The sequence below is a fragment of the Populus nigra genome, chromosome 9 (assembly GCF_951802175.1).
Source record: "Populus nigra chromosome 9, ddPopNigr1.1, whole genome shotgun sequence".
NCBI classification, from domain to species: domain Eukaryota; kingdom Viridiplantae; phylum Streptophyta; class Magnoliopsida; order Malpighiales; family Salicaceae; genus Populus; species Populus nigra.
Window position 1 is genome coordinate 1,759,588 of NC_084860.1, and position 25,418 is coordinate 1,785,005.

The window sequence follows — 25,418 nt, forward strand, 5'->3', positions numbered from 1 at the left end:
ATACGAGTCGCCTTCTTTACTAGTGTGAATGGTGGACGTGATAGATGTTTATTTTTCCAAAATTTTGTTTGATTTTAAGCTGTGAGGAGCTGTGATGAGGAAAATTTTGAAAATTATTTTCAATTGATTATATGTTAAAAAAAAAAGGCAAATTTCTTATTCTTTTTTTATATAATTCATCTCATTCAGTGTCTACATCACCGATGTGGCCTTATTTTATGAACACAATTAACAGATTTTGTTGCATCGTTGAATTTCAAGACCCTCGTCTTGGGATCCTAATTCGATTTTAATTTCTGCAAGCCTTTAAATTTCTTCAAGAAAATAGGGTAGGAGGAGGTTTTAACCACCGAGAGAAAGAAAAAGGAAGCAGTAAGGAATATTTTACAGCCTAAAAAACAAGCAGTTAAATCATGAATCTGCAATTGGAAGACCAGCAATAAAAGCTTGTGCATCAATGGAATAAATAAAAACATTAAGATACAACAAAGTCCCAGATGAATTTTCGAAGAACCTACTCTAATCATGGAGCAGAATCAGACCCAAAAATATTTGCAGGGAATTGAAGAGCAACTAAAATGTGTAGCTGAATCGGACCCAAAATATCCCTATTGAACAGCTAGAACCGTTACCAATACCATTGACCTAAAATACTACTGCAGAAAAATAAAAGCAAAAGCACAAGTTGTTTTAATGGCTCAACACATGGGATTTTCTGTCAAAACTCAAATCAGGTGCATGGTTCACATGGAAATGATTTCAAATTTTGATTCTCTAGCGAGCATGGATATCTTATTCTGGTTCAACCTGCCACCTGAAATATACACCTTCTCCAAAACTGTTGAAACTCTGAATAAAATCCCGACAGCATGCAATTCTTCGTCAGTTAAAGAGAATGTGTGGATCTTGATGATCTTGAGTTGTGTCAAGAAACAAGGAGGCAACGGATCCAATGCGAAATTTTTATGTTTCTTAGACAAGAAGATACCCTGCAAATCAATCATACATTTCAACCAAAATATTCAAGTTTAACCCCAGATAACCACAGCAAAATCTATTTGGTGGCTTGAAAATCGTACCATTCGGAAATCAAGACAGTCAAGATGAGGCAATTTCTGTAGCAATCTATTCAGTGCTCTGCAAGATAAATCCACACTCTTCCTCTTCAAGTCAAGTCGAGTCAATCTCTGAAACACTGGAAGATCTAGTTCTTCTGCATAAGCAAGAGCCTAGAAATCCAAAAACAAAATAGCATGAAATTTATAATTGCAATCGAGAAACTCCCCTTTGATTAACATGAATTAAATCCTTAAGAAGAAGTAGAAGAAAACAACCTCGTATTCATAAGAAACACTGTCCTCATGACATAATTAACTGACTTCTAATCGACTGGAAACATACCTCAAGAGTATCAGGTGATAGCTCCAAGTGTTTCACATTACAGCACTCCATAATAAGCTTATGGAGACGATGGGCAACTTCTTTTTCTCTCCCTTCCCTTTCAATCATACCTTTTGAACTCACATGTATACATGCATCAGCTATCGAGGATGAACATAAACAATAAGTAGTTGTGAGATCACCGTGGTAGGAGAAGGATTTAATATTCGCTCCAGAAATCACGACTTTACAACCACTACTCGAAGTAGCATCACAAATGACCAAGGATTCGAGCATGGGAGTAGAAATGTAGAGACACTTTGCTAACCCCCAATGGCATTCTTTCAGAGTTAGCTTCTGTAATTTTGGGCAATCACCGAAGAACTGCACCATTGACTGCCCATATGGAAGTAGACAAAATGACAATTCTAACTCCTTCAGATCGGGAAGACATGTAGTAGAAGAAAGTTGGGTAATGTCCACCGGTTCAGGCATGGGAGTAGAAATAAAACCAAGATTTGCATCCCTCCAAAAGCATCGATTCAGAATCAGCTTCTGCAATTTTGGGCAACCGGAAAAGAACTGCAACAGTGACTGCTGATGCGGAAGTAAACAACATGACAATCTTACCTTCTTCAGATTGGGAAGACATGCAGTGCAAGGAAATTGAGTAACTTCTTCTAGATTCAGAACAGTTAGTGTTGGACAAGAGAAAAGGTGATGAGGTAACAATATTGGCACACCAACATAGACAAGGCGAAGTGAAAAGTCTTGCACTTTAAAGCTCAGTGCATTACTTATCAGTGCATTAATACATGCACTATTTAACATATGACTTGAGAGAGAGAATCTCTCAATTCTTGGAACATCACGACACATCATCGCCCTTTCTGCAGAATTCATGAACATCACAAATTTATCAGGTCTCCATTCTTCAAAGTAAAGATTGGAAACAGACATCCATAGATGTCGCCATCTCTTAGATAATATGCTAGTTTTGAGGACATCTTTTGCCGGAAGGAAAGACAAGATGTGCAGAAGCATGGCCTCTGGCAGATTTTCTATCATATTCATTTCCTCATCCATGTTGTTCGGTAACTTCTTCTGCTTCAGGCTTTTGGCATCGATCTCATGATCACTTTCACGCATGGTAGTAGTTTGTGACGCAGTTTATAGAAGAAAGAAGTACTTAATTTGCTTGGAAAGTTCTGAATAATGATCTCTAATTAAAAAAAAAAAAAAAAGCTAGACACCCCTTTATAATAGCGCTAGAATCCTTACAGGAAAAGAACTCTTCGTGAATAATAGAATCCAACTAGAATTAGGATTTTTAAATTCAATAAATCATTGTATAATCTTAATAATTAAATAAATATTACAATAAAAATAATTATCATATAATTTCATCCCCCGTCACTTTTATTTATTTAAGCTCGTAATAATTATCATTCCTACCCCTATTTTTAAATTTATCAATACTACCCTTCTAGTTTTCGCTGCCCTTAATCATTTAATAAGTAACTTTTTTAATTTGGTTTTTGGGGTCTTTTTAAATGTTCATGTGAGATATATAACATATTTTAGAGGGAGAAAGTGGGAGAGAAGTAAGAAAAATAAAATAAAATTTAAAAACTAAAAAGGTTATTTTTTGTTATTTATTTATTATCAGAGGTAAAAATTAAAACTTATAGTTGTAAAGTACAATATTGGAAACTATAAGGGTAAAAATGTATTTTTAAAAAGATGATATTAATTCATTATTTTTTTAAAGAAAAACCTAAAACAATGCATTGCTTAATTTTGTAATTGAACTACTTTTTAGTGCCAAAATCAAAATTTAAATGCAAGTTTGAACAAATAAATTCATAATTTCAATGGTTTTCTTGATTTCTTGTATTTTGCTAGGAAATAATTCTGCACAACATTGCATGATTTAATTTAACAGCACTTAGAAATTCTGTGATTATAATTGAATTTCTAAGTAAACGGCACTAATTTTGGCGCAAAAAAAAAAAGACGTGCATGAAGGATGTGACAGAATCATGTGAAGAAATAACACTAGTAGACATTTGACTATTTTAGGCTAAATCTTGCCTGATTTTATACTTTAACTATCCAATTGAAACCATATTTGTAGTAGAGGGACCAATTTAAAGTTTTTCCAAAAATATAATAATCGTCGCCCTCTCTATCTCAGAGGAAGTTTATCCGCTAAAGATTGATACTTCGCTCCATAAACTGGTGGATGTCATCACTTGTTCAATCCTACCACAACTGCATGATCTAAACAATACGAGGCTGAAAGGAGTCTCAGAGGAAGTTCAAATAGAAACAATGGTTAACATCTTCACTATTGTCTCGCTGTCTACAAAATCAGATGCATATTAAACTTACCTTCATCGTTTCAAAAGAGCTTCTGGACACAACTCATTACCTCAATCTCATTCCAGTTTTGCTAATAAATAGTTGAGTGCAGAGGAAAGTGGAAGGAGAAAAGGATTATGATACTTACTGTTTGAAACAAGGTTTTTGATGTCAAAAAGTGCCACTGAAAAGGAAGGGTTTTGCAGTTGTTCGAAGTCGCAAACCAATCATGGATAAGCTGACAGTAATACAAGAGTCCTTCGACTGCCAGGTTCCATCACGAGGGCTGAATAAACTTGTCACTTCAACTGATTCTTTTGGCTGCTGCATTGCTTTGGCATTAAGCATCTCAAATAATTTTCACAGGTAACTACTACAGTAATACTGCTCTCTGAATTGGCACTGGCAATCCAAGATGAATTTCAGTGACAGAGCATGAGAAACACCAGTTTTCTGAAATCCATACTTTGATCTCCAAAATATAAGAGCTTTATTTGGCACTATGAATGTTTGAGGCCATTCAGGATTACGAAGCAGGAGAATTTAAATGGATGAAAGAGATAAGAAACCCTTTGTAAATCTAATTACATTGCAGCGAAAAGGACTGAGTTCTGCTATAAATAATCTGCGTATCGGCTCATCCAACAGAAACTGACCTCTATAGGATATCCTTGTAGAGAAAACTCCACAAACAATACTAGTGTAGATATTAGAGAAAATTAATTGGGTACAAAGATATGCAGAAAACTCTTCAGTTCTAAAAGACATTGCATTTCTTATAGTGCACAGAGCTGTTACAAGTAGTTTGAGAATTACAAAAGGAAAAAAAGTCATTTGTCTCAATAACTTCTTTAAAACAAAGCATATTTGAATAAATATGGAATCAACCTTGAATTATACCTACAAAGAAGCATAACTGTGGAGAGAAGCAGAGTTGTAAGGGAAACATGATGAATTCATTAGGTCAAGGCATCGGCACCAGCAATAATCTCCAATAGCTCTCCTGTAATTTTGGCCTGGCGCTCCCTGTTGTAAATGATTGAAAGGCTCTTCTTCAATTCCACAGCATTATCAGTTGCATTGCTCATAGCACACATTCTAGCAGCAAGCTCACTAGCTAGTGATTCCTGCAATGCCTTCAAAATCTGGCTGTTCAAATACAAAGGCAACAAGGCATCAAGAATCTGAACTGGATCCTGCTCAAACTGCAAAATTGGAGAAAGCTCTGCCGTTTCAGTCCTAACAACATCTCTCTCCACGGCCAATTTCCCTTCTTTTGTAGTCAACCTGAAGAACTCATCCCCGTCTGCATCAACACTAACACCATTCATATCACAAATCCTTCCCTTCGGTGATAACGGGAGCAAGGTTTGTATAACAGGAACAAACTTAACAAATGACACGAATTTCGTGTACAAAAGCTCCACTTTATCAACCTCCTCACTAACAAACAATGAAAAAACATCATCTGCAATTGCTTGAGCTTCTTTGGCTGTAGGAAAACCCATTCCTTCAAGAAACCTATCAACAGGAATATGCGGCCTACGAATAAAATAAGATTTACCCTTCTTTCCAACACTGATTACAGTATATTCAACTCCCTGATTCTTCAATACAGCAATTCTTGCTTCTGCTATCTTGATTATATTATTATTAAAACCCCCACAAAGTCCTCTGTCACCAGTAATCACAACAAGAGCAACTTTCTTGACAGGCCTAATATTAGTTAAAGGCATATCTATATCCTCAGTTTGAAGCTGTTCATTAATGTAATAAAGCACTTCAACAAGAGTTTCAGAAAAAGGCCTACCATTAACAACAGCTTCTTGTGCTCTCCTCACTTTAGCAGCAGAAACAAGCTTCATAGCCTCAGTGATCTTCTGTGTGTTTTTCACTGAATTTATACGATTCCTAAGCTCTCGAAGACCACAGTGAATTGGGGTCACGTGAGAGAATCTTGAAGATGATCTTGGAAGCTGAAAAGGGTTGGTAGAAGAGTGACAAGAGAGTAGACTAGTGCTAGAAAGACAAGATTTTGAGGACACCAACGTTGTTAGATTTAAGCAATTCATTGTCTTTCAATCAAAATCCTAAAGCATTAAACCTTTGCATTCAGTACCATCAACTCTTTCTCTGAATTGAACTAAATGCAAAAGTCCCAGACCCTAAAACCTTCACTCAGGCGGCCGCAGCAGCATTAGTAGCAGAATCCATTACTACCACTACACCAAATGAGCTGCTGCCGCCACACCAAACACCATTGACCTCCACTATCGACGGGTCCTTTTGGGCTGGATCATAAAAGCAGCCCATGAAAAAGAAGCCCAAAAAAAAAGATTCAGACTTAGATTTCCAACTACTTATCAAAATTTGTATGTTGTACATTTTTTTCTTAAGAAATTATTTTAATCTTAAAGAAATATTTTTATATATTTTGACATATTTTTTTAATTAATTAAATAATTGATGACAAAATTAAAAAGTCATATTCTTTTCATACATTTTATTTAAAAATCAAATAAATATTTAGAAACATGTGAAATAAAAATTACTCCATAAACTAAAAAGAGTGGGGAATTAATGTTCCAATACATTACATTGTAGTTTCTCTCACTATTTAATGTGAATTTCCAACGTGAATTTTTTTTTTATCCTTGCCAAATTGAAAGCTAGAGTTAATTTGTTAAAAAATAATAAGATTAAAAAAAAAGGAATCAAAATAAAAAACATGGAGGGGATAAGTGGTTTAAATAAAGTTTTATGCAAAATATGCACTTTAATCCCCAAAATTTTTCAATTATAACTATGTGGTCCCTTCAATTTTCAAAAATAAAGAACAAAATCAATTTTGGTCTTAAACTTCATTTTTTTTTCTTTTTTGTTTTCTAGTTTAAGAGAGTAGAAGAAAAGTGGTTGGATTCCAGTAGTAGCAAGAGAAATTCATTATTTACACCTATCAAGACCACAAAAAAAAAGGTTATTTTAGTGTTAATGAGTTCCTTTTGATAGGAAGAGTTTATCTTAAGTGTTTTTTTTCCTATAAACTTACATTATATGGTAAATCTTAGCCCACAAATAAATTTGATTTTGGGTTGATTGTTGGTCTCCGGGCACCTTTTTGGGTTGTTTAAGGCCAAGAATATGTTTTGCAATGTGTTTATTGTGTTTTTTAAGGGTTTTTGGAGTTGAAATATGTCTGAAAATAAATTTATTTTGACCCGGAACATTATAGTCTGATTTTATGATGACCTTTGAGCAGGGCAAACGAGTGGGCTGCTCTAGGGCTGCACGCCCAAGCCTTTTCCTTGAGGCCCATGTGCTCTCGGGCACTTGTGCCATTTTACCCCCCCCATTTTACCAATTAAAATTGTATTTTTTCACTTGTTTAATATTTTTTTAATTTCATCATTTAATATTTTATTGATTATTAATTGAGCAGCACAATTTGTTTTATTTTGGTATTTTTATCCAATTGCCTCAGTTTTTGGTTGATTTTCATTTTTATAGATGTTTGTTTAAAATTAAAAAAAATAATGAAAAAAAAAGTATCTAGCCCATTTGAGTTCATGACTTAGATTATGCGTTTAACTAATTAACTTTAATTAGTTAAAAATTGAGTTTTATAAATTTTTTAATTGCATGAATAGTTCTTAGTTTATTTAACTAAATGCATCCATGAACGTTTTGATTTGTGATTGAGATGTTTTTTTATGTTAAAAAACATTTAGAAACCTTTGTCGTATTGAAGAAATTTTTTTTTATGTGACATGCGAAGAAGCGCAAGTTAAATAGCTTGTATGACCTAACAAGATAGGATAGTTAATATAGATTTTAAAATAGTATTTGTTATTTTTTACTTGTTAATTGAATTACGTAAAAAAAATCACCAATAATATACTAAAAAAGAAATAGAGCTTTTTGTAAAACAAATGGTAAAAGAAAAATTATTTTTATGAAACATGATTTTATTTGCTTTAATAAAAAAGTGGAATTCTAATAAAATGTTTTTGACCACCATACTAAGTGTAAAAATTCATGGGGTTTTACATAAAAAAAATAAATAGAGAAAAGAAAGCCAATTGCACATCATTAGCTAAATGGAGCTCCTTTGTGTATTGCTGTTGCATCCTTAGACCTCAAGATAGATTTTTTTTTCTCCATTAAATATTTTAAAATTTTATTATTCTTAAATTTTAAATCTTTAAGTTATTACAGCTAGACTGCCTTAAAAAATGTTATTCTAAAAGAATATATAGTTATAGTTATGTTGTTTTTTTTAGAAAGATATAGATGACATATTCTTGATATATCTTGGTGTAAATTTTAAATTAATTTTGATTTTTTTCTATTTAATATTAGTAAATGACATGGCTCAAATAATATATTATCTAAAAATCTGTCGAGTTTAGTTTTTTACATGTATCAAGGACTTCATTTATAGATATTATTGATATATTTCTAAAATATTTATTTATTAATTATAAATCTCTTATTAAATAAGTTTTAATAAAGAATTAGATATGTTGTCCGCTCTTCGCCACAGGTGGAAAAATAATTTTTTTATGTAAAAAATAATATCAGGCATAAAACAAAATTCAAATACAAAATTATTGGTTAAAGTAGTAATTTAAATAATATAAAAAAAACAAAACACAATGATAATAAATAAATTGACCAAAAAAACAAGGAGAAAAAGATAGAAAGAACCACTCTCAAGCTTATTTGGATTATCAAAGAACCTGATGCTAACCCAACTAAAGAAAAACTAGAACAAAAGGAGTCAAATTTAAAAAAAAACTTCAGCTTTAAAAAAAATAGAAAAAATAAAGCAATCCCAAACGAACCTCCTAAACCTCATCTAATCTAAAAAAACCTTCAACTTGTCAAATTTTGGATCCGAGTTTAATTAAAAAGTTTAAATGTTATTCAATTTACTTTTAAATAATAGAATTGTTAAAAAACTACTGATAAAAAAACTTGCTAATAAAAGGAGTAGCAAAAAAAATGGGTTTAAAATCGTATAGGAACAAAAACCAAACAAAGATAAAATTTTTTAAAAAAATCAAAATTATTCCAAGAAAATTAAAAAAATGATTAGCACTAAATTTGACATCGAGGGATGAAATTAAGAAAAAAAATCAATAAAAAAGCCATGAAAAACAAAAACAAAAAAGCAATTAAAAAAATTAGGACTAGATCCAATATATAAATCAAATTAAATTAAATATGTAAGGATGAAATTGTAAAAACCCAATCCATCAAGAATGATATAAAAATAGCAACTAAAAGAAACATGACCAAATTTGATGCAAAAATTAAATGAAAAAAAATGCCTCAAGTAAAATTGTAAAAAATCAAATAAATTAAGAAAACAATTCAAAATAAAACAAATAGCAATTCAAAGAACTAACACCAAATTTGAAAATAAAATTCAAAATTCAAATGATCAGGGATGAAATCAAAAATAAAATCCAATTAGAAACAACCAATGTAAAAACAAATTGTAAATAAGAGAAGAAGGACTGAATCGGAAAAAAAATTTGAAGGGTTGTTTTGATTTTCTACCTGGCCTGCACGCAAATCTAAGAAGAAAGAGAAGGAAAATAACGGAAAAAAGCCATTTTCGGTCAAACCACGTCGAACCACTATACACGCGCCATCCAAATATGAGAGGATATTGAGACGAATCCAATGATGCGGCGAAAGCGCCAGTACATCCACCGGAGTCGGCCATATGTGCCACTCGAAGTCGATGAAGCGACTGATGCACTGGCGGGTGCTTTACATGCGCCAACAACTTTTTTGGTTTTTTTTAATTGCACAAAACTGAAAAATACCCCAAGAACAATCAATAATAAACATACCATGGAGAAATTACCACAAAACCCTTGAATGCAAGGCTAAAATAATAAAATGGCATGGGTAATGTCGTAATTTTACTGTTCGGTCAAACATGAAAATACAAAATCGTCCTTGTGCAGAAAACATGAAATTATTTTATATCATAGTTAAATTTATTATTTTACTGTGCAGTTATAAACACAATTATCAAAATAATCCTATTTAATTTCTAAAAAATATTTATCTCATGTGAAAAAGATAATTCTATTCTTAAATAAATATAAAAAATAATAATAATAAAGAGAGAAGACAGTAATTACAGTATTAAAATAAACAGTAAACTGTATCACGAGTCACAGTAATATCACCGGCTTTAGCCTTTTGTTAATATTATGCTAAAATGCAAAAATCAAATGCTTTGACTGACAATAATTGTTCTTTAAAAAAAAAAAAAAAAGAAGGCCGAACGATCTGTCTATTGATTTTTTAAAAAATTAATCAGTCCTTATAATCTTAGAAACTTATGTTTCATTCTTATAGTTATCAATTTGTTTATAACTTTGTCCCTTTATCAATTCCATTTTTCTTTCTAATTTATTTAACTTAGGATAAAAAAAATAATTGTCTAAACTGAGGATTAACATCTATTATTTTAAATCCTATAAGGACCAATTCATCAAATGTAATAAAATGTAAGGATGGAGTTATAATTAAAAAAATAAAAGAAAAAGGCCAAGTAAGTTCCCTCTTTATCACTCTCTCTCTCTCTAGAAAATAAAAAATCGACGCCACTAATCCATCAAAATCCCAATTCATAAACCCTAATTCTCCATATTCAATTCTCAATTCTCTCTTAATGGAACACAAATGCAATCCACAAAACTCCTAAACCCTAAAACCGCCACCAAGGCAGCGGAAGCCGTTACCAACACCATGCCAAATGAGCTGCTGCCGCAGAAATCCCCAGCATCTTCAATACTGGACAAGTTCAGGTATTTATTGAAGCAGCGACAACAATCGGCGGTGGAGGAAGGTGGCGGCTTGAGTACGGAGGATATGGTGGAGATTTATGAGACGGTTTTGAATGAATTAACGTTTAATTCAAAACCTATTATCACTGATTTGACTATTATTGCCGGAGAACTGAGGGGGCACGGTGAGGGTATTGCTGATGCTCTTTGTGGCCGCATTGTCGAGGTCTGTATTTTTTTTTAACGTGTGGGATTTTTTAGGGTTTAGTTATTTTGATGGAGTAGTGCTAGAGATAGTGAAACTTTAGAGTATTTTTTAGTCTCTTAATCGGGGAGGTGCTATTGATTAATTTTTGTGTGTGTTTGTATTAATTTTGGATTTCGGGGTTTAGTTATTGAGATGACTGATGCTGGTATTGATGAATTTAGAAGTCTTGGCGTCAGTGAAATGTGGGAGAGTTGATGGATTTTAGGTTTTGTTTGAAGGTTTGGGAGATGTGTTGTGTGGCTGTAGAACTTTGAGCCTTTTTTCCCTGCTGTGGTGGGAGTTTTTGAATGGTTGTATCGGATGTTGGGAAAATGTGAGAGATTTAGAATCTAGAGTTAATGTAGTTGAAACATTTTCAGCTTTGTTGGGTTGACAAATTGGAAATTTTACTTTATTTCCCTGCATATTATTGGTTTCATTGTCTGTTTATTTAAGTAGAATCATTAGAAAGAGAAGAAAAAACTTGTGACGTTTAAATGCCAGCTGCTTGGTTGGAGTGCTGCTTTGAATGCTTGAAATTTTTGCGTTTGTAGTTTTTGGGAAATCTCCCTTTTCTAAACTCCTTTTCCATTGATTTTGGTTCTATCTGTTAGTTTTTTGGGCTTTTAGATTTCTCACTTACGTGAATTTGTTTTCATTTTTCTTCATTTCTTGGCTAGTTCCTTGGATAAATGTGGATACTGGATATTGGAAAGATATTTTGAGTTTTCAAGTAGGGGAAGAAATATTACTCAAGTTAACCCTGAAAAGTGAAGATGGATTGACATATGAATTTCTTGAAGTTAGAAGAATTTTGGATCATTATATTCAATTTCATTGTGTTCCTTTTAATTTAAAAGTTTGAACTTTTCTCCCCCAGCTTTGTCCTTTTTTCTTATCTATAGGAAAGTTGAGTTTCTATATCTATGCCTTTTTCTCTGAGGAGGGGTGGTTGTTGGTGTTTACTTTTCATCTTTGGCAGGTCCCAGTAGATCTAAAGCTACCTTCGTTATATCTTTTAGATAGCATTGTCAAGAACATCGGCCGTGAATACATTGGGTATTTTTCTTCCCGTTTGCCTGAGGTGAGTTAGTCACAAAATAGTGTGCTTTTTTCTCTTTCATTTTTCATGATTGATATTTCTTATACTACATGGTTCTGACATTTTTGGTCTTTTCACTTTACCAGGTTTTCTGTGAGGCATACGGACAAGTTGACCCTAGATTATATTCTTCAATGCGCCACCTTTTTGGCACTTGGTCATCTGTGTTTCCATCTTCTGTACTTCGGAAGATTGAGACTCAACTGAAATTGTCTTCACAAATTAATAATCAGTCATCAAGTTTGACTTCCTTGAAGGCTTCTGAATCACCCAGACCAAGTCATGGCATACATGTGAACCCAAAATACTTACGTCAGATGGATTCAAGTAGAGATAATGTAATGTTCTCATTGAACTCTCCCTCTCTCTCTGATTTATAGTCCTGCTCTGAAACCATATGCTTTGTGTTTTGGAACCTTCACCTGGGCCTGTTTAAATTTTAGATTTTTTTTTAAATATAAAGAGTTCATAGTGGAGTATATGCCAAGTTAAATGTTCATCATTTCAGTGTTTTCAAGGCTGAAATATTAATGGCTAAAGACGGTCTCATGATGCTAATCATTTCAGTTGTAGATTTTGGATATCAAGACGAGTCTTAAGAAAAGTTGTGATAATTGCACTTTGGAGCATGTTTATATAATGCATGGCCCTGTAACCTTACATATCTTATGGTTCTCAACTTATATAATGCTTAAATAGAAAGCTGTTTAGTACTAGTTGCTTTGCAACTTTGTTGATTGTTACTGTTCAATGTACCACTTCAGGGATTTGTGTCAAATGTCTACTGATTAAGTGCCATGCTCCGGCATTTGGCATTACTATGTCTATTCAAGATATGGAGACTTCCATTTTTCTTGAAATACATGTGTTTTGACTTGTTGGTTATGTCTAAGATACTTGATATAGTGGCCTTCTATTGTGCGACTCTTTGGTTGCTTCATGTATCAATTTCTTCTTTTATTACTTGACTGAATATTGTGTCAGAATTTTAGAAGGGAAACTTATTTGTGATCCTTTTGGTTGAAAGGTCTAAGAAATTCCATCTCTAATGATCCCACAAAAGCAAGGCCCCCTTTTCTGTTTGTTTGGTCAATATTAAAGTTGCATGTAGAATCTAGATCGATTTTGTTCCATCTGTTTTTGATACAGGGACTTTCCTCTGGGCTATATTATTTTTAATCTACTGTGTTTGTTTCTTATTGTTTACTTGGTATAAAATAAAACATTTGGTTCTAAGTTGAATTTATGTGCTCACAAGCTACATTTTGGGTTTATTTTGTATTTTGTTATTGATTGTTGCTGTTTGGTAATTGTGTTATCATCAGCTATTGACACTATGTAATGCAATGAGCATCTGTGTGCACGCAGACAGGATGGTCAATACAAACATAGAAATTGCTAAAACTATAATTTAACCCCTCTCAGAATGTTCAGCACACAAAGGGAACTTCTTCAAATCTAAAAATGTATGGTCACAAACCTGCTGTTGGATATGAAACTGATCAAGCAGAGGTCATATCTTCACAGGTTGGAGTCGACCGTGCATCTCTCACTCTTGGATCTAATAAGCTGCAGCCATCATCAACTTCCAGGCTTGCAAGATGCTTGTCGCCTTCAACAACTGGAGCTGAGAGGCCTTCATCTTCAGAAATCGATGACTTTGCAGCAGGAAATTCTCCCCGAAGGTTCGTGGAGGGGTTGTCCCCATCTCATCCTCCATTTGATTATGGACATGGCAGAGTTGTTGTCAGAGATGATGAGACAAATGAATTGAGAAGAAAACACTATTCTGATGATAACCATTACCGATTTGAAGCTTCTGCCAGATCTCTCAGCAATGGACATGAGCAACAAGGACCAAGAGCTTTAATAGATGCATATGGGGATGATAGGGGGAAGAGAATTCCAAATAGTAAACCATTGCACATTGAACAGTTGGCTGTAATTGGCATGCATAATAAGGTGGCTCCAAGATCATGGCAGAATACTGAAGAGGAGGAATTTGATTGGGAAGATATGAGCCCTACTTTGTTAGATCGTGGTAGTTGCAATGATTTCTTGCCACCATCTGTTCCACCTTTTGGAAGTGTTGTTCCAAGGCCTGGCTTTGGAAGGCTAAATGCTATCCGTGCAGACTCTGATATTAGGAGCAATGGGTCTAGTCTGACTCCAATGGCTTTGGTGGATGACTCCTCTAATATGGGTGGAGATGCAGTCTCGATTCTTGGTGTATGCTTTCTCAACTTGTTTATGTACTTCTTGTACTTGTGTCTAAAAGTTATAGCTTTGCGTGAAATTGGTTGATTCTAAATTATTTTTATTTCTTTCTATAATAAGGTGGTGATTTTTTTTTAAATGGAACTTGACAAGCTTTTATTTGATAATGAGCCCCCCCCCCCCCCAAATCTCCTCTTTATCCCCATCAAGGCCTCCTCTGCAATTTGGCACATTTTAGAGCTTTTCTGCTGCATTCGACACTATCATTGGATGATAATTTGCATTTCAATTATTTTTTGTATAGTCAGTTGTGTCAAAAAGATATCCTTTCAAATTATATTCACCTGTTTTATTGTTCCCTTATTATTGGTTTCAGGAAACAGTTGGGTTTGTTGTTCATATACTAGGAACCAAGCTCTACATCTTTTCTTTATGTCTTAAAGTTATGTTTGTGTATTTTGAGAGAGAAAATCAACTTCAAATTTTGATCTTATGTGCTAAAGATATTGGTGTACTTCCTGCAGTCTGGCCGTGGATCAACAAGCAAGATGCCTGGACTCCTGACTGAGAGAAATCAGATATCGGGTTCTCGTTATTCTCAAGAAGCTTGGAATTTGCCGCCTCACATCCGTCAGCCATCTCATCCCCTGAATGCCAAAGGAAGAGGAAGGGATTTCCGGATGCCCTTATCTGGAAGTGGTGTATCCTCTTTGGGTGGCGAGAATTTCAATCCACTTGTTGAAAAACTTCCAGATATGGATGCACAGCTTGTTAGGCCTCCTGCGATTGCATCAAGATTGGGTTCTAGTATTGACTCTAATAGTTCTGGTACCTGGTCAAGTGCTGTGCTCCCATTATCAGGGGCCTGGCCTCCAGTAAATGTACACAAGTCTCTCCCACCTCCTGTGCATTCTACTTTTCCACCAGAAAATCAGAGTAGAAGTCAGTTTGATCCAGTAAATACCAGCAGTACTGTCACAAATCAGGCTTTGCAAAAAGCTTCAGTTATGCCTGAGCAATCATTTAATAGTTTTGAGAGCAAAGATTATGTTTTGATGAAGCCAACACCATTGCCTAATCAACATGCTGCTTTGAATCAGCAAAACCAGGCACATTTTAATCCTTTTCAGCCAAAGTTTCTTCAATCTCATGAAGCCCGAGAAAATTTTCATCCATCTGGGATAGCTTTACTGCCACCTCGTCCACTGGCACGACCAATGAATCATGGATACACCACACACGGGCATGGTTCCTCAAATGCGCTACCTTCTGTACAACTGCCTTTAGCGGTCAGCAATGTTCCAAACACCTTGCATTCACAGGTGGGGGTTCGGCCACCTTTGCCACAAGGTCCTCCTCAAACGATGCCTTTCCCTCAGAATGCTAGTTCAGGTGCCCCCGCCCAACCATCCGGCATTGCATTTTCTGGTTTGATTAATTCTCTCATGGCTCAAGGTTTGATCACAATGACAAAACAAACACCTGTACAGGTACTTATTGGAATAGAATCTCTATTTTTCCTTTAACAAATGTGATCTTAGGCAGAATCTAACCTTGTGAATCAATACGTAGGACTCTGTAGGGCTTGAGTTCAATGCTGACCTTCTCAAATTGCGCTATGAATCGGCAATAAGTGCATTATATTCTGACCTTCCAAGACAGTGCACAACATGTGGCCTTCGATTAAAGTGTCAAGAAGAGCACAGTAGTCACATGGATTGGCATGTTACTAAGAACCGGATGTCCAAAAACCGCAAGCAGAACCCTTCTCGCAAGTGGTTTGTAAGTGCAAGTATGTGGCTTAGTGGTGCAGAGGCATTGGGAACTGATGCAGTTCCTGGATTTTTACCCACTGAGACCATCGTGGAGAAGAAGGATGACGATGAAATGGCTGTTCCTGCTGACGAAGAGCAGAGTACATGTGCGTTATGTGGAGAGCCTTTTGATGATTTCTACAGTGATGAAACTGAGGAATGGATGTATAAAGGAGCTGTCTACCTGAATGCTCCTGATGGGTCAACAGCAGACATGGATAGGTCTCAGCTAGGCCCTATTGTACATGCTAAATGCAGGTCCGATTCTAGTGGGGTTCCTTCTGAAGATTTTGGACATGAAGAAGGGGTATGCATTTCTTTTTCTATGTCCGTTTGCTTTATCTTGATCTTTCACTCAGCATAATTAATCTATTTATGTTTCTCAGTATTGTTATATGTTATTGTATTATTCAATAAAAATTGGTAATCGGAACATCGAACCAGCATAATTAATCAATTTATGTTTCCAAGTATTGTTATATGTTGATGTATTATTCAATAAAAATTGGTAATCGGAACATCAAACTCTTAATATCCTTGTCTTTTCTGTGCTTTTGCAAGCTCTAGATATCTGTTTTTTTTTTCTCTGCTAGATTGTGGTCTTATCTGTTAAATTATTATCGAAGTATATGTAAGTTGAAAGTTTAGTTTACTATATAGTCCATCCTTCACTTTCTTGCCCTACAGGTTGGGGATTTCTTTTAATATTCTAACAACCTGAGAAATTTGTTTCTGATTGATCATCTGCAGGGCAATACTGAAGAAGGTAGTCGAAAACGAATGCGGAGTTAACTTTCTATAGATCAGCTTCCAAGTCTCATGTAACTTAGAGTTTCATCATGTTAGCGGTATGCTTTTACTTGCTTTACAGTTGCATTGGACTGTGCAATGCCTTGGCTATATGCCCAAATCATGTACATGTATAGTGGGGCTTGTACCATGCATTATATCATGCAGAAAAAAAGATAAAAAATTGTCTTTCTAACATTCAGAGGGATATTAAAACCATTTTTTTTATATGCAAAAAAGAAGGAATGTTTTCAGTTGTTTTTGTTGGTCGCTTATGGAGGCTGAAAAAAAATATGCAATACAGAATGTATGAATGGTTTGAGTTTTATTCCGAGGGCACTCGATAATCCACTGTAATTGTTAGACTGCTGGAGTTTCTGGGTTGTCTGTTTTTGCAGTTTGTTTTGACTTTCTGCAGGGACTGCACAGAGCACCAGTTAGCCGTCACCATTTTAAGTTGATTCTCTAGAAGGCCTGAACGTCTCATAATAAGCTTAATTCCTCACAAATGGATGGATTGGTGGCAACAACAGCACATCAGTGACATAATTTCTGCCCTCTGTTTTTCAACTTTTTTTTTTTTTTTTTGCCTTTTCCTGCTGTAATATTATCAATGAGCCCTAACTTTGTTGTCCAGAAGCCGTAGGGTCATTTCTATTTGGAGCAGAATGTAAATGCTACCCATCCGCTCTGACGCGGATTTGCTTGATGGTTTCTTGAAAAGATTATGGTTATCATTTATAAACTTCAATGACAATTCTCATTTGACAAGATTTTTATTCAATAATTACATATTTATAATGATATGAATTTTAATGCTATGGAAATTGTATTTATAATGATGTAGTCTTTTTTAATACGTGGTGATGGTAATCACATTGATTGAACGATTCACAAGGTATTTGCCTCCATTCAAACGAAGAAAATATCAAATACAGATGTTTTTTCCCCGCCCCCTTTTTAATTTTTTTTAACAAATGATTTTTTTTTAAAATTAAAATTTTAATGGTCTTATATTGTTTTGATGTGGTGATTTAAAAAAAATTAAAATTTAAAAAGTATTATTTAAATATATTTTCAAGTAAAACATATTTTAAAAAATAATTTCTACTACAAATATAATGACTTAATTTATAAAATCACACCTTATTATCCAACAACATCCCAATTTGAGATTTTGCATTAAAAGGCTTCAAGAAAAGATGACGATTTAGGAATTGCATAAAAATATAAAAACATGGTTGTCAAATCTCATGTGGGTTTAATTTAATAAGTGGTTCATATTATTATATTATTAGATTATTGAGACAATTTATGAGGTCAGCAAGTCCAATTAATTATTATTATTTAGTAAAATAATATTTTTTATTTAAATTCATTGATGTTGTTGATCTAGTCTAATTTAGATTGAATTTGATTAGATTAACTAAATTCCAGATCAGTCCTTCAAGTTACTTGAATTTAGATATATTCCATATCAATTTTTTAAAGTTTCAAATTGAAAAATTTCTAAATCAATTTTATAAAGAACATCTCATATAAAACCACTTTATTTTTGTAAAAGATTTTGACGGTCAATTATTCATTTTGTACTTTTTTTATAAATAGATAAAAAATATATTTATGTTTTCAAATTTGATATTTGAAATTAAAAAATATAACAAATTAACTAGAACAACTAAATAACAAGAGGTTGATTTGGTGAAAGAATGAAAATCACTCAAAAACAATCTTAGAAGGTGTTTAAGAGTATAATAATGATTGCTTTTAAAAGTTATTTTTTTGAAAATATATTAAAATAATTTTTTTTTTATTTTTAAAAAATTATTTATGACATCTGCACATTAAAATTATCTAAAAATATAAAAAAATATTAATTTAAAATTAAGGCAAGAAAATTTCAAACTTTCTAAAAATATTTTAAAAATATAAAAATAAATATGACATTGATCTTCTCATTTTATTTTATATAAAAAAATAAATAATAAAGTTGAGGTAGTTGTAGCCATAGACTTTTTCAATCGCCAACGGTACCACTTGTCAAAATCTAAGGAAAAGTAGAGGTATCTATAATTGCATTTATGATTTACGAGGGAAATTTGCATGTGACAACATCGTCCAAAGTGCAAAATAATAGAGGTATCTATATTTGCATTTATGCTTTATTTTTTTTTAATAATTTGAATTTTTAAAATATAATTTATATTATTTTTTAATATATTTTTTTAAATAAAAATATTTTGAAGTAAAAATTTGTACAGATCTATACTATAGATCTGTTTTATATTTAATTTTTATCCAATAAATATGAATGATAAGATTTAAATTCATTACTATTAAGTCATTAAGATTTTAATATTATATTAAAGAATCATCTCGATCTAAAATTTAAGTCTAAAATATAATTTATTTTTTTTTATATGAAAATTTTAAAAAAAATACAGTAAGTTATAATACTATTATTCTTAAGAGAAACTCAAATCTACAAATTACACTCTCTTTTTATTAAAAGTTTCTTGAAATGAATCCATACATTATGATATCAGCGAGTGCAGAGTAACATTCAATTTTTCAGAGAAAAAAATTTTAGCTGGCTATCCTTCGTTATCAAGGATATGCCCGATGAGCTTCCATATAAAGCTCTGCATCCCCGTTGTACCTTGAATTGCCGGTGTGTCTACAGTAACCAGCACAGTAAATTACATTTTTTATATTCTTTTCCCTATTTTCATAATTCCAAGATAAATTGAGTGCTCATTTAATTTATCTCATGTCTGTGGTCAAGAACCATTCCTGCATCTTTATCTCCTCGACCGCTACAATTTACTATGACTTTGGTGGCATTTGGTAAAGGAGGACAAACTTTGTCGAGGTATGCCAGTGCATGAGCTGCCTCCAAGGATGGAATTATGCCTTCTAATCTGCTTAGCCTTAGGTATGCTGCAAACAAACAATGCACAGGGAGCCAAGATTATTGCAAAATTTACTTGCTTCACATATATAGTTGTAATTAATAGTATCATTCCTGGACATACCATCTACAGCCTCTTTATCTGTGGCAGAATAAAACTCAGCACGTTCTGTGTCCTTAAGAAAGCTCAGCTGCGGACTAACCCCTGGATATTCCAGCCTGCAGAAGACAGCAAAATATGATGACAGTAAATTTCTGGGAAAGGATTTGTTAACAGTGAAACCATGAGCTATTTATTATTAATAGATGGTAAAGGAGTTCTATGGACTCACCCCACAGCGATTGAGTGTGGTCGTATTATTTGTCCTTCTTCATCTTCCAACATATAGCTCATGGCTCCATGATAGACCCCAACTTCTCCTTTACTCAGAGTTGCAGCATGTTTCCCACTATCCAAGCCAAACCCTGCTGCCTCAACTCCTATCAACTTCACATCTTCATCTTCTATGAATTCATAGAACAACCCCATTGCATTAGACCCACTCCCGATACAGGCAATCAACACATCTGGCTTGCCACCCCATTTCTCCATTGCTTGCCTCCTTGTCTCCTTTCCAATCACAGACTGAAATTCACAGACCATACTTGGACATGGATGAGGCCCCACGGCCGTGCCTGTCAGGTAGTAGCTTGTCTCTAAGTTACTTGCCCATTCCCTGATTGCCTCTGAGCTTGCTTCTTTAAAACTTCTTTCCACAGGTTTAACCTATGCAAATAGAATAATACACAGAGGAAACCCCGATTCATTAAGTTTTTGCTAGATAGATCAAGCTTTGGAAAAAAGAAGCTAGAGGGTATCTCACCTGAGCACCAAATAGTTTCATTAACAGTACGTTTGAGGATTGTTTTTCCATATCATCAGAGCCCATGAAGACAGTGCAAGACAAAGACAGCTTGGCACATGCAGCTGCAGTTGCAACACCATGCTGTCCAGCACCAGTGGCTGCCACAACACTTTTCAGGCCCATGCGTTTGGCAATCATCGTCTGCGCAACAGCGTTGTTCATCTTGTGTGCTCCACAATGATTGAGATCCTCCCTCTTAAGGTAAATTTCTGCCCCTTCTCCATCTTTATTCTTGTAGTAATTTGTCAATCCTTGAGCAAAATACAGAGGTGTTTCCCTTCCTACGTAGTCTCTCAGGGCCGTCGCAAGCTCCTCCTACATTTTCATGCAAGTCCACATTTGTAAGCGCTAACCTTAAATTATTCGAGGTTGGTGAAAATCATGTCTAGCATTGCAAAAAAATATATAACAATAAAAAAAAAATAAAGTGGCAGCAAACCTGAAATTCAGTATCCTGTAAAGCATATATGAATTCAGCTTCCAGCTTCTTCAAACTAGTGATTAGGGTCTCAGGCACAAAATTCCCTCCAAACATGCCAAATTTTGCTGGCATTGACACCTCACGGGGAACCTGTCTTTCAATCAATGTCCTCGTATTCATAGTTTTAGGAGTAACAAGTGAACAGAGTACTGTTTGGCCACTTCCAGTTCTTCTCTTATCAGTTGTTATTAGGCTTATGTGTTTGGTGGCAGAACATAAACGACCGTGTAATTGGCGATTCAAGAAAGTTGTGTGGATACTACAAGTCTTATCCATGTTATTGCTGTACGTAAGGCTATAAGAAATTATCTGGGGAATACTGAGTGTTGTTGATTTTCCTGAAGAACCAGAGGGGTGCTGCTTATAAAGAGAGCAAAAGTGTGACGTGGCACAACGTTTTAAACGTTTTCCTACATTTTTATATTTTTAATAAATTCTAAAATTCTAAAATTAATTTATAAATACATAATTTTACATTTTTTTTATAGTCTTGATTCTTAACTTTTAAATATAGGATAACTATAATATATTTTATGTCTTATGTTTTTTTTATAGCCTATATCTATATTAATTATTTTTTAATTTTTTGAAGTAAAATAATTATATTACATTTCATGTCTCATTTTTTTTATAGACTATATTCATATAAATTGTTTTTTAACTTTTTAATGTGAGATAACTATACTCCTTACTTCATATCTCATATTTTTTTTTTATTATAACCTATATCTATATAGATTGTTTTTTAATTTTTCAATGTAGGATATAACTATATTACACTTCATGTCTCATATTTTTACAGTATATTTTCAATTTTATTGTTTTAAATTTTTTCTTATGGAATATTATGAAACCTTAAACATAATTTATTTATTTTATTTTTTAAGTTAATCCGCGTCAACTTATAATACACTCCAATAACTATACTTGATAATAAATATCAACTTTTACCATTTGGGATATTGTTCGTACAAGACAAGAATTGTGGGCTGCATTGTAAATACTCTTTGGTCTCTATAATTTATTAATTTTATATTTTAGTTTTTAAACTTTATTTTATAGTAGTTTATTTAATTTGATTTGAATTTAGATTTTTTAATAATCCAGCTGACCAGATCCAAATTCAACAGTATGAACACCAAGAAATTAAAAATAAAATGACAAAACAATGCTATTTTAATAAAAACAATTCATCCAATAATAAATCACATCCTTTTCCATGTCGGTTTGACGCTGACTAGTATTCTTAGAACTCTTCTTGTGGTGACCAAGGCATTTCAACGTGTTTCATGCTGTAGCAATAATCTCGTCCTGGTACATGCAATAAAAAGGACTGATATTTAGACTGAAACATCGCAGAAACAATTTTTTTTTAGTTTAATTTGGATTTCCGGGTTAATTTGTGTGTATCTCAATTAATCCTACGGGTCTTGAAGTTAACGATCATATAAGTTTTCAGTAGCCATCATATGAGTAATTACAGGGCTCAAACCTGAAATCACATAGAAAACAAACCTTTTAATCTCCAATTTTTATTATTGGATCATAATCTAAATGGTTAGATATGAAAATTTCTTCTATGATGCTGATGTCTAGGAAAACTCCGAGTGAAGAAGATAATCCAACAGGGACAAATCTTTTAATAAAAAAGCTACAGGGATGATGATCCGATACACGTTTGATCCCACAAGAATATTCATGTCCACAAGTTAATTAGTTATGTGATTAGAAGTTTTAAATGATAATTTTTAAGTTAAATCAATAATTTATTTTAAATAGTTTGTTTTTACAATCATTATCTAAAGTATATTGAAAATATCATAAAATCAATAGTTAAAATAAAATATAAGGATATAATTAAAAAAATCAAATTTTTTTAAAAATTAATATGCTACAATAAAAAACAAAGAGAATACCTAAAATTATTTATTTTAAATAGTTAACAAAACAAAAACAAAAAATTGATTGTTTTTTGATGTACACTCCTCGCGGGGTCGCCGCGTTGCAATGACCTTTCCTGAACATATTCAAGCAAGCATATGAAAGTCCACATGTGAATTCCAAATGGACAATCTTTTCGTGTTTGGTTTGATTCAACACGAATTGATTGTTTTGATGCTAATACTTTGAATCACATTTTTCTCATTTCAAGGTACAGTCAAACAATTAAGACTTTTTTTTTTTATTATTATTATTATTATTATTATTATTATTATTATGTTTTAAGAGTTTCTTATGTAATTTGATTTTTTTTTTGGTTATGTTTTTTCTCTTTGTTTTTTAATTTAGTTAATTAATATTAAATCTTTTTTCTATTTAGTTATCACACTTTCATGACATAAATCTCAGGTTTGACGGGATAACCTGATTTGGCGAGTTAACTCAGCTAATTCAGATTTTTTTTCTTTTTTCTCATTAGTTTTTTTCTTCCGATTTCATCTTTTAATATTGTATGCAATCCACAGTGAAAAGGCTGATGCCTTTATTTTTATTTTTTTTGCATTTTCTTTTCTTTTTATGCCTTTCACTGTGGACTGCACAGTGCAGTCCACGGTGAAAAGCTTATGCTTTTTTTTTTAATTAATTTTTTTATTTAGTTTGTTGATATTAAATGTTTTTCTATTTATTTATTAAACTTTCATGACACGAATCTTAGGTTTGACGGGTTAACCCAATTAATTTAGATTATTTTTTCTTTTTCTTCATTAGTTTTTTTTCTTCTTATAATTTTTTTATGTTATTTTTTCTTTTGAATTAATATTTTTTTTTTCTATTTAGTTATTAGTTGATGCCTTTTTTCTATTTAGTTATCTTAGGTTTGACTAATTGAAGAATTTTTTTCTTTTCGCTTTTTTTTGTTTTTATACCTTTAACTGTAGATTGCTCAGTGCAATCCATAGTGAAAAGGCTGATGCCTTTAGTTTGTCTCGGTTTTTTTCTTTTTAAGTTATTTTTTTCATTTAATTTAGTTTGTTAATGTTCAATTTTTTTTTTCTATTCAGTTATCAAATTTTCATGACACGGATTCCAGATTTGACGGGTTAGCCTAATTAATTCTGGGTAACCTGTCAATTTTTTTTTCTATTTAGTTATCAAACTTTCACGACAAGAATCAAAGGTTTGACGAGTTAACCGGCTTTGAAGGGTTAACCCAATTAATTCAGATTTTTTTTCTTTTTCTTCATTAGTTTTTTTTCTTTCTGTTGGTTTTTTTTCTTTATTTTTTTATATTTAATTATTACACTTTTATGACACGAGCTTGCAGCCAGACCTACATTCAAGGCTATTGGATCTGATATTGCAGTCAAACCCACTTAAACTTGGGTCATGCAAGTTTAATGTTATTATTAATATTATAAATATTATTTTTAGATTAAGTGTTGCAGTCAAATCTAAGATTCTTAGATATAATTTTACAGAAGGACCTATTACTTTTAAATTTAATTTTTTTTTATATATTTTTTATATAAAAAAAAACCCACATCATGACAGGGATGTAACTAGATTAGACTGAAACATCGTAGAAACGAAAATTTCTCCCTATGATGTTGATGTCCAGGACAACTCCGAGTGAAGATAATCCAACATGGACAAGTATCTTTTCATAAAAAAGCTACAAGTTAATTAGTTATGTGATTAAATGACATCAATTCTTGGGTTGAATCAATAATTTATTTTAAAACCAAAAAGTTGATTGTTTTTTATGTTGAGTTTGTTTTTAAGGTAATTTTTATGGTTGTGATTTGAAAAAAAATAAATTTAAAAAATATAGTTAGGTGTGATTAGTTGGATTTAGATAAATGTTTGGTAAAAATTATGATTGAGATAAAAATTATGATTGGGATTTATTTCCAGCAAAAAAATATATAATAAAATCGTTTGGTAGTTACGAGGTTATGGTTGTTTTTTAAAGTGTTTTTTACTTGAAAATGAATTAAAATAATGTATTTTTTTTAAAAAAATATTTTTGATATCAATATATCAAAATGATCTAAGACATAAAAAAAATTATTAATTTGAAATAAAAAAAATAAAAAAATAAATATTTTTTTAAAAAACACCTTTCAAATATAAAAATAAACAGTATTTTATAAAACAAACACAACCCGTACTCTCCTCGTGGGTCTGCTGCGTGACAATGACCTTTCCTGAACATATTCAAGCAAACATATTGAAGTCCACATGTGAATTCCAAATAAACAATCTTTTCGTGTTTGGTTCGAATAGACAAGTTAACAAAACACAAAAAAAATTTGATGATGCTAATACTTTGAATCACATTTTTCTCTTGTACTTTAATTTTTTTTTTGTGGTTTTGCTCTTTTGTTCTACAATATTATTATTATTATTATTATTATTATTATTATTATTATTATTATGTTTTAAGAGTTTCGTA

The 25,418-nt window shown here is 32.6% G+C and overlaps 4 protein-coding genes across 6 annotated transcripts; 1 reads left to right on the forward strand and 3 right to left on the reverse strand.

The window, feature by feature from the left end:
* Nucleotides 1–435: 435 nt before the first annotated feature.
* LOC133702847 (putative F-box/FBD/LRR-repeat protein At3g49040) lies at nt 436–4,349 on the reverse strand. Its single transcript, XM_062127169.1, has 3 exons — nt 1,402–4,349; nt 1,080–1,229; nt 436–989 (listed from the first exon to the last, which is right to left on the reverse strand). Exons 1-3 carry the CDS (start codon nt 2,527–2,529, stop codon nt 744–746), a joined length of 1,524 nt encoding a protein of 507 aa, XP_061983153.1. The 5' UTR covers nt 2,530–4,349; the 3' UTR covers nt 436–743.
* Nucleotides 4,350–4,482: 133 nt separating this feature from the next.
* On the reverse strand, nt 4,483–5,995 carry LOC133702848 (ATP synthase gamma chain, chloroplastic-like). Its single transcript, XM_062127170.1, has one exon. The coding sequence runs from the start codon at nt 5,814–5,816 to the stop codon at nt 4,704–4,706; it is 1,113 nt and encodes a 370-aa protein (XP_061983154.1). The 5' UTR covers nt 5,817–5,995; the 3' UTR covers nt 4,483–4,703.
* Nucleotides 5,996–10,324: 4,329 nt separating this feature from the next.
* LOC133703498 (polyadenylation and cleavage factor homolog 4-like) lies at nt 10,325–17,496 on the forward strand. 3 transcript variants are annotated; one of them, XR_009843893.1, is made up of 8 exons: nt 10,325–10,782; nt 11,786–11,887; nt 11,992–12,243; nt 13,331–14,134; nt 14,647–15,612; nt 15,695–16,243; nt 16,687–16,784; nt 17,144–17,496. XR_009843893.1 is itself a non-coding variant. In XM_062128062.1 (7 exons), the coding sequence occupies exons 1-7, from the start codon at nt 10,453–10,455 to the stop codon at nt 16,726–16,728; spliced, it is 3,045 nt and encodes a 1,014-aa protein (XP_061984046.1). In that variant the 5' UTR covers nt 10,325–10,452; the 3' UTR covers nt 16,729–17,496. The 3 variants fall into 3 exon arrangements, 2 of the variants coding, with proteins under 2 accessions (XP_061984046.1, XP_061984047.1); XM_062128062.1 differs by having other exon boundaries at nt 16,687–17,496; XM_062128063.1 differs by having other exon boundaries at nt 13,433–14,134; nt 16,687–17,496.
* Nucleotides 17,497–19,201: 1,705 nt separating this feature from the next.
* LOC133702557 (tryptophan synthase beta chain 1-like) lies at nt 19,202–21,340 on the reverse strand. The gene is made up of 5 exons (XM_062126864.1): nt 20,981–21,340; nt 20,500–20,856; nt 19,969–20,402; nt 19,761–19,855; nt 19,202–19,665 (listed from the first exon to the last, which is right to left on the reverse strand). The coding sequence occupies exons 1-5, from the start codon at nt 21,296–21,298 to the stop codon at nt 19,484–19,486; spliced, it is 1,386 nt and encodes a 461-aa protein (XP_061982848.1). The 5' UTR covers nt 21,299–21,340; the 3' UTR covers nt 19,202–19,483.
* Nucleotides 21,341–25,418: the final 4,078 nt, after the last annotated feature.